Source organism: Danio rerio, chromosome 13, assembly GCF_049306965.1.
Source record: "Danio rerio strain Tuebingen ecotype United States chromosome 13, GRCz12tu, whole genome shotgun sequence".
NCBI lineage: Eukaryota > Metazoa > Chordata > Actinopteri > Cypriniformes > Danionidae > Danio > Danio rerio.
In genome coordinates, this window is record NC_133188.1 from 20,100,873 (window position 1) to 20,123,467 (window position 22,595).

A 22,595-nucleotide genomic window follows, 5' to 3' on the forward strand; every position below is an offset into this window, starting at 1 on the left:
CTAATCAGTATTAAATCTTTAACTTAATAAACAGTTGTTAATAAACAGTTGTAGTTAAATGAATCAATGGAGCACAACCATGCAACAGAACTTGGATAAGCTTGGAAGAAACAAAGACTGAAAGAATAAATTATGCCGCTGTTTTCAGCGACAGGCTTAAGCCACAGTTTAAACTCGTCTTTCTCCAACCAGGAGTACGCAAACTTACATTTTCTCATTTTGCCATCTGTTTTGCTCTATGGTTTCGCTACATCTGGAGAGCGTCAAATCACCTTCCTGAGTTTATCGCAAATTACGTGACATCACACAGATGGAGGAACTTGCCGGAAACACTCTTGTGGATTGCGCATGTCATAGTTAATATTAGGAGGAAAATAAATATAGTTATGTGTTTTAAGGTCAAACACTTTGAACAAAAACTTGTAAAATCGTGATTAAGTCTTTTTAATACATTTAAGGGTCTTAATTTTCTCATAATTGATTTATCAACTTTTAATACTTTTGAAGACCCTGTGGAAACCCTGATATTAATTAATAATATTACTGAAATTATTTTAAAAACTGAACAAATATCAATTTACACACGTTTACACATGTAAACAAATAGTCAATGATGGGCTAAAACTCTGATGGGATTTCTGCGCGCGCAGATTCCGCCTAGGCCTACTCATAATCAAATAAATGCTCTAGAAAAACACTTCACCTTTGCTTCCAAAATAGGCTCTACTTTTTCCAGAACTTCCTCATCCTCAGAGTCCGAGTTTCCTGCTTTAATGTCCAGCTGTTCAAAAGCAGATTCCAAGACTTTCAGACCATAGTTGACGGCCTCTTGGACTTTGGGAATAAGTTCTGCTTCCTTCTGTTCTCGCGTCTTCTCCTTTACATGTGTATTAAAAGGTAAAACTGCTAAGAAACATTGTGATTTTCATAACACTATTTCCAGTAGAAAATCATAGCAAAAATAACCTACCTGTTCAGGTTGTCTCTCAGTGGTTTCAGACTTTGGTGTAGGGTCTTCCACCTCTTCATCATAAACTCTCTAATGCATAAAAAACATTAGATTTCACAATACAGCCTTTATTTTAACACCCTCATATTTACTTGGAACTGCTCTAATTTCATCTCCCTGTTAGGAGGTGTGAACAATTGCTAATAAAAACGCACAGTTGTGACACTTTTGAGTCTCAATGGAGGAGCGTTTAACAGGAAATGTATAAATATAACAAGTGTAAAACACTCCCTTATTTTCTCACAGAAAATCTGTGATGAGTCAGTGTGGTTTTGAATTATAATCATGTACTAGGTTACAAACAGAAAGCAGAGAGTAAAATTCATTAGCTTTTTTAAGACTCACATATATGTTAAGACCTCTTGCCATTAAGCTTCAACTGGTAAAACTGGAGACATTTTAACTTACAGTACATTTAGTAAATACTGATTTTAAGAAAGCACAACTAATGCCGAGTTCAGAATGCAGGGTTTTCAAAGTAGTCGTGTCACAGATGTTTTCACAGTACATGACTATCTGGGGTAGCGTTCCGTCGGTGCGGTGTTTACAATGTAAGATGGATTGGCGACAGGGGGTTTAGCACCTTAATGTATGACTTTACAATAGAAGAATCGCTGACAAATTTGTCTCTGTACACAAATTACTGTACATCTCACAACCAAACACACGGGAGAACTGACACGAAAACAACATGAGGTCACATAGTATATCCTTTGTTATTAATTACATAATGAGAAAGAAGCCTTTAGTGGGGTAGAAAATGAACTCATTTTCCTCATCTGGACTTTAAATGGAATTCGCAATTTCTTTCAAACATTTTTCTTTTTTGAGCCGGTTGTGGTATTGGTCAGATGACACGTCAAACAGACACAGGTGCTCCTGCCAAATTTACACTTGTTTTTCCTCCATTTCTTGGGTCCAATAAACTGTAAAGAAGCACTTTTAACTTCAACCTCATGCTGTAGCTTGCCTGCAGATACCCACACTAGTTGATGCTGTTCTCTGATGGGCTGTAGTTAATCGCAAATGTTATTTTCATCCAAACACATTTCACACGGCATGGTTTTTAAATCGCCGACAGGTCCAGATATTTAGCCTACCAAATATCTCACAAGTGTCAGCGACTCATCTGCGATTCTCTCAGATGGCGCCTTTGATAGTTCACACTGTGTGACTGTTCACACTTGAACAAGCACCGATTTGCCTGTGATTTCAGGACATTTGTCGGCGATTTCTCAAAACCTTTCAAAATGTCTAAAATCATGCAGTCTGAGCTCGGCATAAAGACTCTTAGCTTGTGATAATGCCAAATCAATGCAATATAATTCAAAACTGTAGGAACAAAGAACAAGAATTATTTACCCCTATGAAAGGCTCATAAAGTGAGAAAAATACAAAACAATAATTCAACTAATAAAAAAGGGCTTTGGCAAACTGTCTGACCTTTAAATGAATGAATGAATCTTTAGACTTAGAGGTTTAATACTAACTCAATAAATTATTCTATAGACATTTATCTTGATATTTCAAGGCCTACTGCATTTTCTATCTAGCAAATCTGCTGATTCACTATTTTAGAATTTTAGAATGCAGAATACAAATGTATTATGTGGTATATTTTTAGGTGACTTTTTCATCATGATTCACAAAAAAGATTCAGAATACATTAGTTTGGGCAGTTAGTGATTTAAAATGGTTTAAATGATTTCAAATTATGATGTAAAATCAGTTTTTTTGTGAAATTATGTAACAAAACATTCCTCCTAAGTCAGCGTATGATCATCTCACACAAATACATTGCAAAAATTAGATGCTTTGTTTCCATTTATGAAACTTGTTCATGCTTTTATCAGCAGCAGGGTGGATTACTGTAATGGCCTTCCTAGTGGCTTTCCCAAAAAGAGAGTCAGTTGCAGCTCATCCAGAACGCTGCTGCCAGGATTCTGACCAGATGAGGAAAATCAGAGCACATTACACCTGTCCTCAGGTCTTGACACTGGCTCCCAGTTACATTCAGAAAATATTATTATTGGTCTATAAATCACTAAATGACATTGGACCCCAATACCTTACAGATATGCTCACTGAACTCAGATCTTTATGATCAAATAAATTAGAAATTCCAGTTAAAGCAGGGCGAATCCACCTTTAGCTACTACAGCCACGTCTAGCAATATTTTATCGATTTCAAAAACTGCACATCATCCCAGTATTTGCAGATTATATTCAGAAAAACTATTCATTAGGTAATGCTAATTAATGTATTTACTAACATGACCTAAGCATGACCAGGGGCCTTATGTATCATATATTGTTACATATACACTTGTAATCATGTTTATCTATCCCTGTACATATATTCATATATTGTAACATATACACTTGTAATCATGTTTATTTATCTGCACACTACTGATTATTAATAGCAACCTGCACATATATTCATATATTGTAAATCTGCTCATAGCTTATCCAACCTGTATATAATGTTCATGGTACATCCATCTGTAAATATCACCATAGTTTTTCTATAACTGCACTTTATAACTTATTCCTGTATCCTGCACTTGCTGCTATTGCACTGCTGGTTAGACCTAAACTGCATTTCGTTGCATTGTACTTGTACATGTGTAATGACAATAAAGTTGAATCTAATCTAATCTAATCAACACTGCTACGCATAAAAACTTTGCGTACGCCAAGTTTCACGCTCACGTTTGGATTTACTAACTATGAAATGAACGTGGAAATGTGCGTTGGTCCATGCCAACTTCATGCCTGGCATACGTGCATTTATTGTGTGTGTTTGTTTTATTTCCATTGGCGACTCCTAAAGGCAGTTGTGTTAAATTGCACACTACAAAGTGTCTTTAAGCCATGCAATGGCAGCTGTATGAGACAGGTTCAACCACATATCTATCAGGTATATAAGGCTTCCATGCCATACAGTTGACCAGCCAAACATTAAAGCGCAATTTGCAGCGGTTGCCGGTTTGCCTAATGTAATCGGAGCGACCGACTGCACACACATTGCAATAAGGTGAACACGTGAATCAGAAACACTTCCATTCAATAAATGTGATAATAAAATATGATGCACACACTTATTAAGATTCCTACTTTTCTTCCTCATGATGAAGAGTAGGCAAAATCTGATGTGTAGCAGGGGGAAAAAAGAAGAATGAGTTCATCAGACGCTGGAATCGAACCGAGTTCATGCTCAAATGTGTCAAAACATGTTGCCATGCGTATTACGAGCTATGCCACTCACGCTGTTAAAGTCACTACAAACTTTTACACCTATAAATCGCACTATTTCTTTTTTTAATCCACTTAGTGCGATGTTCAGAGCCAACTGTGTTAACCGCATCAGCTAAACTCTCCCACTCTATATTTTTCTTGATATTAATTGCGGAGGACAAACTTGCAAATAAAACCGTTTTTCTCCGGTCTACCTCCGAAAGCAGTACCTCCAATTCACATTCTGTTAAAAATTTTTATTTTTGCTTGCTTTTGCCATTGCTTTTTCATTGGGTTTTGCCAAAGTAGAGTCATTAGCACACTCTAGGGTTGTAACAATATACCGGTATGACGGTTTACCACGATTTGAACGTGCACGATTATCATACCATGAACAATTGCATATCAACGGTTTTAACCCTTAAAGACCGAGACAGCCGCCCGCGGCTAAAAATAAGTATTGCTCTTAAATGTTTAATAACTTTTGATCCGCTGATCCGATTCATACAATTCAAAGATTGGCATAAAGAAGAGAATCTCAGCTTTCCTGTGCTGTATCACATAACATTCGCGGACTTTCAGAGGCTCCGGAATCAGTGCGGTTACGTCATCAACATTTGACAACGCTGATTTGACAAAGAAACGCTCGTCACTGTGTCTCCGGACAAATCAGACATGATACATTGATGCATTGTCCCTCCTCCATGCCCAGATTGGTTCAAACTCGCTATATCACAACCAATAAGCATAGGTTTCGCTTTTGTTTGTGGACCAAGCTTCTTGAACAACACGGAATGAGAGATAGGCATACATTTATGCGCGGCTAAATAAAACGCAAAAAAAAAAGTTTTTCATGAAATAATTCTTATACTAAGTACTTTTGCATGCACAGCAGCACAGAAACATGACAAAACAGTGACACAGCAAAGACGAACTGCTGCTCTTGCTGTTTTCAAAAGACGCAAATGAAGATGCAGCTGTTTGTCTGCATTGCAGACAACCATATCCAAATCCATATCGATAGACAACCATATCCATGCTGGCACATAAAACGTAAGGATGTTCCATATTGAATCTAGTTTCGTTATTTAACTATTTATAGTATAGTAAATATTTATATCTATTTTTTACTGAGGATTTGCACCATGTTTATTTGGACTTTATTTGGACTTTGACACATTATTTATTATTTTCTTATTTTTATTTGTTCATTGTAAGTGGTGTTGTTTATAGTAACTAAAAATATATTATTTGGAAAAAGTCAAATTTGCTTCACTGTTCTATTATTTTGTAACATTTGTAACATACCGTATACCGCGAAACCGTCAAACCGTGGTATTGTTTTAGACGATTATCATACCGTGAAAAATTCATACCGTTACAACCCTAGCACACTCATACAGGGGAGGAGGCAGGGAGGGGTTTTGCGCTCGTGCATTTTGCGCTCAGTTTCACGTTCATTCGGATGTACAAAGAGAATATGCGTGATTCCTCATACGCAGTGTTTCATACATCTAAATTTTTTACTGCGTATGCACATTTACAGCTTTTTGTCTATGCAAGGTTTTAGTATGACACAACGCAAGTCTTCGTACATGAGTCCCCGGTACTTTTGTAGTCTTTATTAATCATTCTAAAATCATTTTAGCCTTTTTACTAAAATCCAAAGTCATGTTTGTTAACATTAGTAAATGCACCATGAGCTAACTAAACACCTTTACCCTAATGCTACATTTTTACATCTTTTCAGACGTTTCTCTTGTCTTATTTCTATGTTTTTTACCCTCTTTTTATTTTACTTTGTCTTATGTACAGCACTTTGGTAAGTCTCGTGATCAAGTTTTTAAATGTGCTCTATAAATAAATTGAACATGAACTATTTCCATTAACAAATCATCATGAACAAATACTGCAATAAATTGTATTATTCATTGTTTTGTTCATGTTAGTAAATACATTACCAAACATTACCTAAATACATTACCTAACTTTTAATACTTTTCAAGACCTCGCGGACACCCTTGTGTACATACGTTTTCGATGAACTGTGTGTTGGACAGCATGAGGAAATCATTAAACACTGTATGTAGCTGGCTGTCGGTGGCTTTAGTGTCCCGGATGAGACCGTCCAGCTGCTTCTCGATCTCATGTGTCTTGGACAGCATCCTCTGAGAGAAGTCTCGCAGGAAAAGGAACAGCTGCACAGATACAAATAAACAGCCAATGTAAATCACCTGGACAGCCAAGAAGTAATGGAGAAAAACAGAAAAATAAAAGCATTTCACTCTTTACCCCCGAGTCTGCTGCCAGTGACCAGTTGGTGCTGGATTTCTGCATCTCTTCCAGTGTCCAGGGTCTCTCCCACACCTGCTCGGCCTCCCCATTGTGATTACTGGGGCCGTTCTCCATAAAACTAGACATGATGGTTTAATCTGTTGATTAAAGATCAGAGTATGGAAACTATGTTCTTCTAAATATTCCAAATTTTGATTTGATTTGTTTTTAAACTCTCCAGATGCTAGGGGCCTAACCTCTTTATATGTTAATTTCTTCTCTTCATTTGAAAGTCGCTTGGAAAGAAGACCTAAGGATTTTAATCTCTTAGACTGCTTGGAATCGATGCCTTTTATCTGTTTATTCATGTTTTATAAATTCTAGACACAACCTTATTCAGTACAAAGTATTACACAGACTTCACTATTCTAAAACAAATCTTAGTAAATTCTATCCCTCGGTTTCCCCCACATGTGACAAGTGTAAAGCTGCTGAAGATACCTTAGCACATCTTTTTTGATCATGTGTTCAAATTGGTTTTTGGTTAGAAATATTTTAGTTCTAAAAGCACCAGTTTACGATTGTGTTTTACTCCCCGACCCAATGCTAGCAATTTTTGACTGTTCAGATTTTTTGGAGAATCTCAACCAAAATGTATGGTTACCTGTCCAGTATGGCATGATCATAGCTAAAAAGCTATCCTTTGTTTCTGGAAGAAAACTGTTAGGCCTCTTTTTCTGACTGGCTTTTTGGACTCACCTCCACTTTACATTTGGAAATAATTAGATATACCTCTTCTGGGAACTCTGTGAGATCCTGACTTTTTTTTCTAAAACACCATAAAGACTAATAGTGTTGTTCATGTGTAAATTTTCAATAGATTGGATTAATAATAAGCAGCACGGTGGCGCATTAGGCAGCAAAAATCACCTTACAGCAAAAAGGTTGCTGGTTTGAGCCCCACCTGGCTCAGTTGGCGTTTCTGTGTGGAGTTTGCATGTTCTCCCCATTTTTGCGTGGGTTTCCTCTGAGTGCTCTGGTTTCCCCCACAAGTCCAAAGACATGTGGAGTTAGGTGAATTGGGTTAGTTAAAATTGTCCGTAGTGTGGATGTTTCCCAGTGATGGGTTGCAGCTGGAAGGGCATCCGCTGTGTAAAACATATGGTGGATAAGTTGGTGGTTCATTCCGGTGTGGCGACCCCAGATTAATAAAGCCACTAAGCCGAAAAGAAAATGAATGAATGAATGTAATAATAATTCAACAGATTGTAATAAAGGATTGAATATCCTGCTGATATTTGACCTATTACATCATTAAAGTCCCCATTAACCGGGAACTGCAACCGTTTTTTTCTGTATTGTGAAGCAGTTTTTAGAGAAACGGAATATTAAATGAGATAGCAGTTGGCATGACTTTGTTTTTCTGCAGCAAGCTGAATGGATGTCATAAAGTAGGCAGTTCCTTTAGAAAGATCGGGAAAAGTGTTTCGGGAGAGTTATGATAGCTCCTCCTCACCGTTTCTGTGTTGTCAAATCTTACAGCTGGAGTAGTATGGTTAAGTATGTTAGCCCCGGTGAATACTTCAAAATCACATAGTCTGATGAATGTAAATAGGTTAAATGTAACTTAAAAAAACAGGGAGCGCATTTTCAGATTTTAGTTTTAGATTACCAGAGCAAACTTTTTTTTTTTCATGTTAATGGCATGCACAGATTTATGGTCTACACAAAACTGGCAACATAAGCTAACAAAATCATATAGTTTTGATTGCATGTGGACTTTAAAGATGTTTAAGCAAACTTTGTTAACATATTTTACTTTGAATTGTACATGTTTTTCTTTAAGATGCAATGCAGTACAGTTGAAGATGGAATTATCAGCCCTCTTTGAATTGTTTTTCTCTTTTAAATATTTCCCAAATCATGTTTAACAGAGCAAGGAAATTTTCACAGTATGTCTGATAATATTTTTCTTCTGGAGAAAGTCTTATTTGCTTTATTTCGGCTAGAATAAAAAGCAGTTTTACATTTCTTAAAACATTTTAAGCTCAAAATTATTAGCCCCTTTAATAGATATATATTATTGATAGTCTACAGAACAAACCATCGTTAAACAATAACTTGTCTAATTACCCTAACCTGCCTAGTTTACCTAATTAACCTAGTTAAGCCTTTAAATGTCACTTTAACCTGTATAGACGAGTCTTGAAAAATATCTAGTAAATTATTATGTACTGTCATCATGACAAAGAGAATATATATATATATATAACATAAAGTGCAAACAAAACAGCTTTCAAATTGTCGTTTTTAGAGTTAAAACGTTATAATTATTCTAATCAAAAACTACGCAGAAAATAATATCCTCGTCCTTCTTAAAAATGTAAACGATTAAAATTATAAATACACACTTATCAAACGCATATTTGATTATTTTATTGGTTGTTATTGTACTGTTTTGTGCATTTATATGTGATTCCTCCACCTGCTGTCATGCAAGGCTAGCTGCTGTGCTAACAGTCTGAATCTCTGCTCTTTTCATTTGAAGTACTGCTTTACCTTATGAACGTACTGTTGTCAGATATCCTCTGTAGTGTTTTCCGTCACCTCAAAATCTCCTGAATCCAGCAGAGAGGAAAGTCAAGGGTAGTTTGTCGCTGTTTATTCGCCCCATCATCAGCTCAGTATTTTGAGAGGTCGGCCATGTTCCGTCTGCAGAGAATCAGCTGATTCTAGTCACCTGACCGAAGCGCGAGACCATTGAGCCACTGATCTGAGATCAGCTTCTGATGCGCGTGACCGACACTTTACTGAAACAGAGCTTATTTTTTCATCTGAACTCAAATCTGCACTTTCTGACAGCAACGTAACATGGTTTATCCATGCTTTTTGTAGTGGATTTTCATTATTGGGTGATGTAAACTGTTAAAAAGATGCAGTGTTCATGTATTTTATCACATAAAATATTCTAAAATTGTAATTAATTATTTAGTTTGTATGCACACAATGCTGAAAATCGCTTTATGTAATGATTAGTTGGCTGACAGGTTTTATTTCAAACCACATGCATTCAAACATGTGGATGAATGTTTGAGTGTCTGGCACCCTCATGAGAACTGCAGTTGAGCGGATGTTGTATTTTTATTTATTTATTTTTAAGAACAGCAAAGATACAATTTAAACATGATATCCAAATAATACAAATGTAACTAATAAACTAAATAAACTAAATAAACTAAAATATAAATTACATAATCAAAATAAATAAAAGACAATTTCAACAGAACAGCCTTTACAATGACAATATAACCAGATGATTTAACCTACCCAACAGACAGCAAGTTTACTATTCAATTTACTTCAGCTCCTTTCCTTTGCAATTATCTTGACATGTCTTGCTATTAATATAATGGAGTGAGGCTATATATAAATGAAAATCTATAATAGAAACCTTTAAACAAGGTTTAGAGGTATTCAATCTACATTTCTGAACATGAAATTTACCAAATAAAATCAAAATAAATTCCAGAGATAAATAGTTTGAGTAAAAAAAAAAAAAAACATATTTGGGAGTCAAATTACATCTAAAACCAGTTTTTTTTTTTTTTTTTTTGGACATACAATATACAACAGTAAGTCTTCCTAAAACTTCTTTGAATGTTGACATTCATAAAAAAAACATCAACCAAAGACTCTGGATGATCTAAACATTCATTCATTCGTTTTCTTTTAGGCTTAGTCCCTTTAGTTTTACTAAATTTATCTAAATATATTTTTTCTAAAGTCTGCATAAATTTAGGTAATGTATAATTGCTAACATAAATGTTGTAAAGTATTTTTAAATGTAGTTGTTTACTACTTATGCAGAAATGAAAACGAAGCAACCAAGCTTTTTTCCACACAATATTTTCAAAACAAACATTCAAAAAAAAATCCACTAGGCTTTAATAATAATCTAAAACCTTTGTTTGTACATGTTTTTTTTTACTACAAAATGTTTTTACTATTTAGGTGATCAGTTCTATGAGTACTATATGAGGACATATGACTTCTCATTAGTTCGCAGATGTTGTAAACTTCCTGTTTTCATTAACGTTTACAGGATTTCCTCTTTTAAAACATTTGGGTCTTGTGGGTGCTAAGCCTCATGGGTAGGACCAGACAGAATCTGTAGATATTTTTTGCTAATTCTGCGCAGAATTTTGTAAAAGATCTGCAGATTTATGTGGAATGATTTTTGGGAGAATCAAAACTAAAAACTTAATATTTTAAATTAAACAATAATTCACTTTTAACTCGTATTTAATGTCTACAATGCAAATCCAATTAGATACACTTATTTGATAAACAAAGCAGGTCTCTCATATAATATATCTACTAAAAGGCTGAAAATATTACTTTACAGACTGCATTGTAAATAAATCAACTGAACATTTTATTCATTCATTCATTCATTTTCATTTCGGCTTAGTCCTTTTATTAATTTGGGGTCGCCACAAATGTACCACCAACTTATCCAGCATATGTTTTATGCAGCGGATGCCCTTCCAGTTGCAACCCATCACTGAAAAATACCCATGCACACTCATACACTAAGGACAATTTAGCTTATTCACCTATAGCGCATGTCTTTGGACTGTGGAGGAAACCGGAGCACCCCGAGGAAAACCACATTAACACGGGGAGAACATGCAAACTCCACACAGAAATGCCAACTGACCCAGCCGAGGCTCGAACCAGCGACCTTCTTGCTGTGAGGCAAACATGCTACCCACTGTGTCACTGTGCAGCCCATGAACATTTCATATTAGTCAATAATACTACTGAAATTAATTTCAAAACTGAATACATGTACACACATTTGCACAAGTAAATAAATAGACTCTTTGATGGGATAAAAGTCCTCTTTAAAAAAGGAACCGTCATCTGGGTTAAAGTAAGAAAATTAACAGCAAATATGTTTTTTGACAAATCTCTTTAAGCAAAAACATTCATAATCAACTACAATGCATCGTATATAGTGACCTTTTAATATCCATAACCACAGTCCACATCACTCGACTTGTGTTATAAAACAGCTGCCTGTTTATTCATAGAGGATCATTTATCCAGAGCATGAAAGGCTTAAACTAGCACTCTACTACATAGCTTTACTTAGTAGACATTCACAAAAGTACAATCAATGTTAAAATTAAGAACAATATTGCAATAAAATATTTCACACTGTTTTCACACAAGCTGCTTCACACTCAAGAGTTTGACACTGAGATCCTGATACGTGATAAAAAGATACTGTTATATGAAAAAGCCATGTGTGCAAATAGAAAAAAAAAAGACATATTAAATTATTAACATTAGGTTAATTAAAGGACATAAAACATTTATTGCTAAAACTTTGGACATAATTTATTATTACTATTATTATTTTTAATATTATTATTATTATTATTATTAATATAACTCAAAAAATGTAAATTATATGAAATTATGATATATCTGATACATTACACATGGCAACATTTATATACAGCAGGTAAAATAAATACTAAACATGTCATTTTTCTTTGTATATGGATTATTTGCCTGTTGCCAACATCTGGTGAAAATGTCAAGTCAACAGCATGTCCAATACTTATTTTACCCATATATACAGTTCAAGTCAAAACTATTTGCCCTTCCCTGACTTTTTTATTTTGTATTTTTATATTTTCCAAATGAACAGAGCAAGACATTTTTACAGTATTTTTTATAATATCTTTTCTTCTGGTGAAAGTCTTTTTTGTTTTATTTAAGCTAAATAAAACAAAATATTTTAGGGTCAATAATATTAGCCCCCTTGAGCATTTTTTTTCCATCCTCTACAGAACAAACCATCATTATACAGTGACTACATGACATAATTCACTTTAAGCTGAATACTACCCAGCTGGCACAGGGCGTCATCCTGACGTCAGATGGACATTGTACCCCAACGTCATAAGACATTGCATTTTGTTTGGAAATGAAAATTGGGTTGATGTCAGAACCCAACATCAGGCCAACGTCAATGTCGGACAGATATTGCATTTTGGTTACTTTTCAACACCACCTAAAAACAACCAAATATCAACGTCTAATAATGTTACAGCTTAATGTTGTGTGGATGTTACCACTATGACGTCTATCATACATTGGATTTTGGTTTCCACACCTGACAAATAAATGTCAGTATTTGACGTAAATTTGACAGATTTTGGTCACTTTCCACCCTTACTAAAAATAACTGCAGTTAACTGAAGTAAAACAATAGCAGTATGTAGAAATATAACTGCAGTAAATTAAGTACAAAAAACTTCAACAGCAGTATAAGCTGCAGTAAAATGGAATGAAAACAAGTAAACTCTGTCTTTACTGCACTTGTGCTGCTGTAGTCTAATATGCCAATGGTGTGGTAAGAACTGTACTGCACTTTTGTTCAGAGTTTTTTTTTCAAAAAGAGTTTATTTGCAAAATGAATAATAAAAAATAACTGCAGTAAACTTAACAGTACAAAAGCAGTAGCCTATATACAAGGATAACGGTGACCAAATTCAATACAACTGAGAAATCGCAGTATAATGAGGTATAACCACAGTTCAACTGCAATACAATAAAGTTCAACAGCAGTAAAATCTGCAGTACAACTGAAGTAACATTAAATAAACTGAGTGGGGCAATATAATGATGCTATATAATTTGCACTTAGGTACATAAGTATTAAAAGTGCATTTTAGTTTTACCATATATTGCAGATACATGTAGATGATTGTAGATGTATTTCTCTAGTTAGTCATACTTCTGAAAAGTGCAATACAATATATTGTGGTAGTACTTCAGCAATACAACTGCAGGACTGAAACCTCATTTGAGAACCATCGTCCACCGAGCAGGGAAAGTAGTATTTGTACTGCAGTTGTATTGTAGAAGTACTTTAGTTGTATTGCAATAGTGTATGTCAGTTGTACTGTTGTAGTACTTTAGTTGTATTGCAGTAGTTGTACTGTAGTTGTACTTCAGTTGTATTGCAGTAGATGTACTGCAGTTGGTTGTATTATAGTACTTCAGTTGTGTTGCAGTTATACTGCACTATGCTTAAATTAGGCAGTTTTTGTGTCCAAAAAACTGCACATTTCAGAAGTTAACTAAAACTGCAGTATTCCTTTAAGAAGCTGCGGTATTCTGTTAAAAAAACTGCAATAATTTTTATAAGGGCAACACAACCTAAAATCAACCAAATATCAACGTCATTTTACATTATTATTGAATGTCAAAATAACATTGTCATTAAGTGCTGGAGACCTAAATCTAACCTAATATTAATGTACTATGATGTTGTATGTCTTCTGGGTAGTATCTTGAAAACATCTAGTAAAATATTACTTACTATAATCAATAACCATTGAAGACACGAGACCAACCCAGGCTCATTCTGAAAACGTACCTATATATATACATTTCTGGAGGCCACGAAAAACATCCCAGAAGGTACGTATTTTTGCAGTTTTTGTTTTCGCAAACCCACAAGAGGCTGCTGTGTACGCTTTTTCAGATCTCAAATTTCTCTTGCAAATGCCATTCGCGCCTGCTATTCTCGCATAAACCCACCAGAGGCCGCTGTAGACTGACTGTTTGACTGACTGACTGACCGACCGACCGACCAATCGACTGACCCACCCTCATCCTTCCCTAAACCCAACCAATTTTTTTCGATTGACCCATCCATTTCCCTTAACCCAACCAACAATTTTCAAAAACAATCTAAAAAAAGAAAAGACCTTGTTGGATTTTTACCACGTTTTCAGATTTTACCATATTCTCACCCTGTTATTAACTTGCGTATTTATTTATTTTTTTTATTTTTTGAAATCTGTTTTTGTCTTACCCGCTTTCTAGTACAGGAGCTAATCATCTACCGCTACATGGCAAATAAAGCCCGCCTTCCAGTACAGGAGCCAATCATCGATCGCTATATGGTGAATAAAACCCGGCTTCTAGTACAGGAGCCAATCATCGATTGCTATATGACGAATAAAGCCCGCCTTGTAGTACAGGAGCCAACCATCAATCGCTATATGGCGAATAAAGCCCGCCTTCTAGTACAGGAGCCAATCATTGATCGCTATATCGCGAATAAAGCCAGCCTCCTAGTACAGGAGCCCATCATTGATTGCTAAAGACTGACGATACTCCAGGGGATGGGCTTGGACCAGACGTGAGTTTCTGCAGATTTTGTGTGATTTGGACGTTTAGAAGTGAAACTAAAGAGAACCATGTTGTTTAATTTTAATGATGAGTCCTAACATGAAATTCAAACGTAAGCTTGGCAAGCAATTTTGAAGAATTTGATGTTTTCCCATTTAAACAGAATGCCCATGCCTACTGCACGAGTGCTGTTTCAAAGATAGCCGCCAAGTGAAATGACTTGCCTTAAAGGGACTTTGCTTTAATCATGGCAAAGATAAAATAAATCAGTTATTAAAACTATCATGTTTAGAAATGTGTTGAAAACACCTTCTTTGTGTTAGACAGAAATCAGGGAAAATATACAGGGGTCTAATAAATCAGGAGGGCTAATCATTCTAATATAAAATTGATGTTGTTGTTTTTTAAACCCATAAACACTTGCTACTATCAGTGTAGCACTTCTGGTTTGATGAGAGTGGTGAATTACACAGCCACACTGTTTGGGATTCTGTCTGGAGACAGATAGTAGTAAGGCAGCTTCTTTCCCTCATTTCGATTCTTGATGGTTTTGCTCACTTCTGCAAGTTTCTTGCCAAATTTCACCATGACCTCTTTCACCGGTTTCTCAATAAAGTGTTCATCTGGATACATGCCTAGGAACAACTGCAAAAAAAACAACAACAACACTTTTAGTACCTGTTATAGCACAATATAATGTATGTATTGTGTAATAGGGTATATGTGAAACTAGTGTTTCTTCCCATACTGATAAACTTCCAGTGAACAGTTAATGTGACTTTTTTCCATTTTATTAGGTTCCTTTTACAGCATCGATGTTGTAATGTAATTTAAATACATTCAGTTAAATAGATTTTGGCATTCATTTAGTTCAGGGCTGGCCAACCCTGTTCCTGTAGAGTCACCATTCCGCAGATTTCAGTTGCAACCCATATTAAACACACCTGCCTGTAATTATCACGTGGTGTTCAGGTCCTAATTAACTGGTTCAGATGTGTTTGATATGGGTAGCAACTGAAATCTGCAGGAAGGTGACTCTCCAGGAACATGATTGGCCACCCCTGATTTAGGCCGTACTCACACTAGGTACGGGCCCCGTTTACACTAGTGCGTTTTAGTTTTAAAACGGCGTTGTAGAATGAAAACGATCCGCGTCCACACTCGCGTTTTACCCAGCGTTTCTGAACAGCTCTCCGTCCACACCAAAACGCTGAAAACCCACATCACGTGACCACACACACACTCTCGGGCAAGCGCTCCAGCATTTCTACCCAGATGAGAGCTCTGCTTGTCGGACTGCTCATCACGCATCTCCCGCTGGAACTAATCTCACTATATTTGCTAAACGTGATATTTCATTCATGTTGTTGTCTTTATCTAACGACATAGGCCAATTCCCTGACTTTGGTCATTGACATCTATTAAGTTACTTGTTCACGGGTAACATGTTTTGGTTAAGCGCAAAGATAAGTTAATGATTAATCCAGGTACATTTTTATCTTAATTTCCTACAATGTATAAACTTATTGTATGTTATACTTTTATAATTATCGATTATTAAAACTGATATTCAGCAAAAGAGAGGGTGCGTTTCGTATTTTCACTGAAATTGAAAGGAGGCAGTTGTTATCGGCTCCGTTTTGTTATAAATATCCACACAGTGAAGATGACGCTCATGCAGCACGGCGCCTCAACATTTCTGCTGTCTGTTAAGTTGCTAATATTAAAAAGAAAATAGGCAGTTCCTTATATCATGTTTACATTTTATTGTTGAGAAAGTGAAACAACGTAGCCAAGGTGATGTGAATGAAGTTATAAAGTACACTGTTCCCTTTGAAGATTTACCCGTGTCCTCGGTATAGTCTGTTTTCCATATCAAACTGAGAAGGGGGAGACTGCAGCCTTGATCAAACTTGCGAAGTCTTAACTTACAAGAAGAGGATGCGAGACTGAACTGTGTGTGGGCTACTTAATATTGAGGAAAAGCCCCAATCAGATAGGCGAACGTTTGCAGCCCCGCCTCCGTTTTCAGATGTCTCCGTCTTTCCCCATCCACACTGAGACGGAGCAGCAGCGTTTTAGAATGAAAACGGCCTCTCCAGCGTTTTCAAAAAGCTCCGTTTTCGGCGCTCGAGAACTCCGGCGTAGTGTGGACGGATGGCGTAACCGTAGCAAAACTTATGCGTTTTCAAACTAAAACGCACTAGTGTAAACGGGGCCACAGTTGCCTCGAACCGGGCCAAAGTACGCTTGTCCCCCCTCCCGTCTCCCCCAACGGCCCGCACTCACACCAAAATCGGGCCTCGGCACACTTTCGTCATCGCTGCTGCACTGTTCTGTGAGAAGCGCTCTCACTCAGTAGCACAGTGGAGATTTCTCTAGTTATAGCGTTTCAGTTGTTTAATATTCAGTGACATGCAGTCAAATATGTCACCGAACAGATCCGCCACTTTTGGCGCTCATTAACAATCAAAGCCCCCGTGCTGCAGGAATGAGGAGGTCTGCTGAAGGTGCGCAGCTGTCGTGCAGTGAGGAGTTTGCGTATTTAATAAACTACGGCAGTTTGCGTTCACTGAACAGTAAGTATGATTAATAAATCCATATGAAACAGTCTCTTAAAAGTCACAACTCGCTTTCAGTTTCAGGCTTGTGAGCCCGATTCAGCTCACTCAAACTTCTCAAACAATCCGGGAAACGGGCCTGGGCATGGTACGGATGGCATAGTGTGAGTAGGCCCTTAGTTGCTCAAGCATTAAATGAGACAAAAAGTCTTTTACTTGCACGCACTCGTCAGAACCAGCAGGTTAGCGCAGAAGCTCTATTGAAGATACTGGGGTAAAATAAATGTTCATATTTTAACGACATGGCAAGGAAAAAATTAATTTAATGGAGTGCAATCGGATATCACTCAGCCAGTGGAGATCATGGATTTTTAAAGAAAACAGACCTTAAACACGCCAATTTTGTAATGGCATACAGTTCAAGCGCTTAACCCAGGTTACTGCCAAGTTCAAAGTCTTTTAGCATTACCCTGTATTATGTTTTAAGCAGATAAGCACTTAGCCCAGACCTCATTTTCTTGAAACTGACTGAGGGCCCAAACAGCTCCCAGATGCCAACAGGAGCGTCCTCGGTCAGGCAGACTCTCCACTATATACTGTAAGTCCACCTCGCCTTTCTTCATAGGAGGAGGTTTCCGCATGGTTGGTGGGGAGTTTGGGATCCATGAACACCAGTCATACTGAAGTAAAGTATCAGAGCATGGATTTTAACCTATAGGAGATTTTTCTTCCATTTTTCTTGCAACAAAATATGGCAGAAATATACTCTCACCTGGCCAAAGTTTACTGCAGCGTGTTGTGCAGAGGCAGTGAAGATGACGACAGTTAGATACTCCACCAGTTCCTCTTTGGTTTGCAAACTCTTGGGAAATTCTGAAGATAAAAAAAAAACGTGTCATCTCTAAAGGGCCATTTAGAGGTTAAGCACATTTACATTCCTGAGAACACAGTCTTGCCTGAAACCAGGGGCGTAGCAACAGAGGGGGGCGGGGGATGGGTCACTTTTAGAGACAGAGCATGTACAAACAGGTGATTAAAAATGTAAACTTTCAGATTTCATACAGCTGACCAACCCCCCACTCCACCCCAATCCACCTTCAAAATGTCCACTACGCCCCTGCCTGAAACTATGATTTATTAGTTTGCTAACTAAAGATCTGAGGTTAACTGAAAAGTTAACTGAGAAAGAAACTGTTAAGCCACTCTGTTTAAAACTTTTTTTTCATGAGCTTGGCCTGGAGCCAACCATTTGTAGCATTTGAGACAGGTCAGACACATAGTCATTTGCTCTATTCTATTTAGATATTATACTCCACAAGCAAGCCTTCTGTTCTAGTTCCCATTAAACAAGCCTGCACTAGCCCTTTATGGTACCAATTAGGGCTAGCCTAAGGGCACCCAGCGCATTTTCGTGTTTTTTTTTTTTTTTTTTTTGGTGAATCAAAGATGATGTAAAATAGTCTAGAAGATCACCCAGAGACGGATTGTGGATTGCTCCTATATTTTTTTAAAGTTTGCATTTCAATCCGTCTACTGAAATTAAACACCAGCATTTTCTAGTTCATAGGCTTGAGAATGCCAACATACTGTTATACTCAATAAACTTCTGCTTCTCAGACTATTTTAAGAACTCATCTCCTCATAGACCGTTCATACTACAACCACCAAACAATCTCCAAACTGTACTGAATTAGGTTGCTATATCTTTTCCAACTGATCTGACTTACGGTTTTCTGAAAACTAACCCGGAAATTCAGAAAAGTCCCATTGACTTAACATTAGACCAAACTTTGTGACCTCATAACTTTGCGCCAGATTGTCATAAAGGCTGCATCCGAAACCGCCTACTACTCAGTAGGTACTGCTTTTGAATTTAAACGTACAACTCGGCCGTTAGAAAAGTACATTCTATACAGTATGAATGTGAAAAGTATGAATGGAATTCGGACGTACTACATCCGCCATTTTGTCCTGGTCATGTGACCTACCTGCGTCAATTGCGTCGCTTTACTCCCATTCATGAATTCGCTTGCGGGGCATCATGGGATAGCGCAGCATGCATGGGATGCGCACTCTAGAATCTCGCCGGAAGTAGTAAGTCATCCGGGTACTTCTCGCATACTGATTTTCGAATTCTATGAATTCGGACATACTACTCGGCTCGCATACTGATTTTAGCGTACTATATAGTATGGAAGTATGCGGTTTCGGACACAGCCACAGACTTAATGTTGGGCTCTTTTAACTCAGACTGCCAATCACTGGTCACCATTCAACTTACTTGTGTAAGAATTGAAATATTACAAATATTCTGATATCTTTGACAATTCAAAACATGAGCTGAAAACAGAGACTGGTGACTTCACAACCCACCAGGGAGGAATGCGGGAAAAACCAGTTCCTGCTGCATTTGCATCTGACTATGCTGAGACTCAGCTTCATCCCCCCAACTCACGCATATGGTCATTTCAATGTTTGAATGTTTTAGATTAACCAAACTGACTTCAATTATCATGTTTGATATCATTTGAAATGTCTCAGTGCGATTGGTACAATGGTCTCATTCTCTCAGAAATAGACATAATCAGAACAATAAATATATAACTTCAGGCATCTTTTGAACCACTGAGAGGGGTGTGCCACTAAGTGTGAATGCCTTTTGTTCACACCCCCTTCCTTGAGGGAATTCTTGGATTATTTAAGGTAAGGTCTAAGAAAAACTCAGGGCGATTCTGCCTAACCAGATCAGCCCATAACATGGCTCATTCCATGTTATGTATATTTCAAAGTCAGGAATGCATCTTTTTAATCTTGGATTTATCTTTGATAATTTGATGTTTTGTATTGATCGTTTATGAATTGACTGATTGAATTGGCATAATACATTTACCTGACTAATAAATTGTTATGTTTTGAATGATTCAAACAGAGTTCGTGTTATTATCACTGATAAATGTTGTTGTCCATAGCACTACAAGCCACTGTACAGGTTAGTAACGGACTAAAACATGTTAGACGGAGCAGCGTGGCACGCTATTCAATGTTGTTAGAGATCCGACTAACAAATTGGCATTATTTCATGTATACTTGGACTGTAAAAGGCCAACTATTTAGAACAACAAAATATTGTTAAAACTACTTTAAATGTGGATATTTAGGCCTTCATCTACAATACTATAATCCTGCGCGATTATTATTAAAATACTTTGTCTTGATTAAGTAGATAACAGATCCATGGGGACCAGATAAAAATCTCCTAAATTGAGTAAGTAGTGTTCTGCCTTTTTAGGAGAGTGGTTAATCGCCTCTGTTTAATGACCAAGACTGACAAGCTTGTATTAAGAGATTGTATACCCGGCCGGTGCAAGACTCGAGATGCTATCGGAATCTGAGTAAATGAGAATAAGGTATAATAACAAATCAAAAGAATATTCAATCATAATAATTGAATATTATAATTGGAGTCAGATAAAACGAGGATAAACATATTAATATTCTAAACCATCTCATACTAAAATTGGAGTCAGATATGAGTTAAGTTTAATATAAATCAACATTGTGCACTGGAAAGACCGAACATGCAGTGAACCTTCATCCACCATTGGATACCGTCATTGGACCAACTTGCTGGACCCTACACTTGGCACACCCAAGCAACCACTTACGTCACCCTAGCAACTGTCCCATTGACTACCATTATGAAAAACTGCCACTGACTTTACATTTGGACATACTAACAACATATCAGTTTATACTAACAATATACAAATCCACATATTCAATAATAACAAATCCACATATCCAATAATATACTAACAAACATACTAATCATACTAGCAGCATGCTAATTCATACTATAAACATATACTAACAGCATGCTAATTCATACTATAAACATATAGCAGCATGCTAATTCATACTATAAACATACTAGTAACATGCTAATTCATACTATAAACATACTAGCAACATGCTAATTCATACTAGTAATATACTAATCCATACTAGAAACATACTAACAAACATACTAATCATACATACTAGCAACTTGCTAATTCATACTATAAACATACTAGATGCTAATTTATACTATACTAATTTAAACATACTAGAAGCATGCTTATTCATACTTTAAACATACTAGCAGCATGCTTATTCATACTATGGGTGATGTCACGAATACTACGTCCATAACTTTTACAGTCTATGTAAATATCAAACTGACTGAATATGACCTAAAACAACTGACAAAACAAAAAAAAAAAAAAAAAAAAAAGCAGCTAACTAAGTTTTAGAGGACCAGCTTAATAAAAGCAAAATTCAAAGATGAAAATGACTTCCCCGGGTTTCCTCTCTCAATCATAAACAGGAGAAAATACATACAAAAGAAAATAAGGATCTCACCCTTTAGATACACTTTGAAGTTACAAATTGACTACACAAAAAAAACACCATGCAAAAAAAGATGCATTGTGAATGTATTTATCATATAAATATTTTAAAATTGGAATCAATTAATCATATATTTTAGCATTTCTGTGTGGAGTTTGTATTTTCTTCCCGTGTTAGCATGGGTTTCTTCCGAATTTTAAACTGTCCGTAGTGTTTGTGTGTGAATGAGAGTGTGTGGATGTTTCTCATTGATAGGTTGCAGCTGGAAGGGCATCCGCTGTGTGAAACATATGCTTGATAAGTTGGCAGTTCATTCCGCTGTGGTGACCCCAGATTAATAAAGGGACTAAGCTGAAAGGAAATGAACGAATGATAAATTATTTATTTTATTATGAGAACACGGTTCAAAAAATTTGTAATACCAAAGATGCCAGATTAGTGTGGATGTCAAGCATTACTATAGCAAACCATAACCAAAACAAAAATGCATTAGTGTTAATGGCTCTGGCAAGTATGCTCATTGGCAAAATGTTGTGCTATAGGTGCTGGCTCTGAATGGGCAGCCCTCACTTAGTCCTCAGGAAAACCTCACTTGATCCACACTGGTCCTAACACTCAAAATGGGAGTACAAATGATCTATACACTATAAAATATGTAAAACTAATACAAATGAAAAGAAATACTAAATAATTAATTCAACCACAGTGGAAAATGTGTTTTGGTGCGCTTAAAAATGCATTGGCAAAGCTCATTCCTCCCTTTTACAAGTTGGCAGATGGTGGTAGTAGTCCTTTCATCGAATGGGAAATGGGCTGCCTATACAAAGCCTGCATGGGCCCAGAAAAAAATGCTCTGGGTCCAAAATGGATGGTCATCATGGGATTAATGTGGGGTGTCT

The 22,595-nt window shown here is 36.6% G+C and overlaps 2 protein-coding genes across 53 annotated transcripts in view; both read right to left on the reverse strand.

Annotated features, from left to right (window-relative positions):
* washc2c (WASH complex subunit 2C) overlaps nt 1–9,265 on the reverse strand; it is a 50,294-nt gene extending 41,029 nt beyond the window's left edge. For 25 of the 50 annotated variants that reach the window (XM_073920086.1, XM_073920082.1, XM_073920084.1 and 22 more), the window contains exons 1-5: nt 9,083–9,265; nt 6,542–6,681; nt 6,283–6,447; nt 971–1,039; nt 704–877 (exon numbers count right to left, since the gene is read on the reverse strand). In XM_073920086.1, coding sequence (XP_073776187.1) covers nt 704–877; nt 971–1,039; nt 6,283–6,447; nt 6,542–6,670 — 537 coding nt within the window. In that variant the 5' untranslated portion in view covers nt 6,671–6,681; nt 9,083–9,265. The remainder of the gene's footprint in view (nt 1–703; nt 878–970; nt 1,040–6,282; nt 6,448–6,541; nt 6,682–9,082) is intronic. The other 25 variants (XM_073920068.1, XM_073920066.1, XM_073920054.1 and 22 more) reach the window with 2 other exon arrangements.
* Nucleotides 9,266–14,595: 5,330 nt separating this feature from the next.
* alox5a (arachidonate 5-lipoxygenase a) overlaps nt 14,596–22,595 on the reverse strand; it is a 43,299-nt gene continuing 35,299 nt past the window's right edge. The window contains 3 exon segments of one of the 3 annotated variants that reach the window (NM_001303262.1): nt 14,596–15,388; nt 17,814–17,984; nt 18,077–18,177. In NM_001303262.1, coding sequence (NP_001290191.1) covers nt 15,209–15,388; nt 17,814–17,984; nt 18,077–18,177 — 452 coding nt within the window. In that variant the 3' untranslated portion in view covers nt 14,596–15,208. 3 annotated transcript variants of the gene reach the window in all.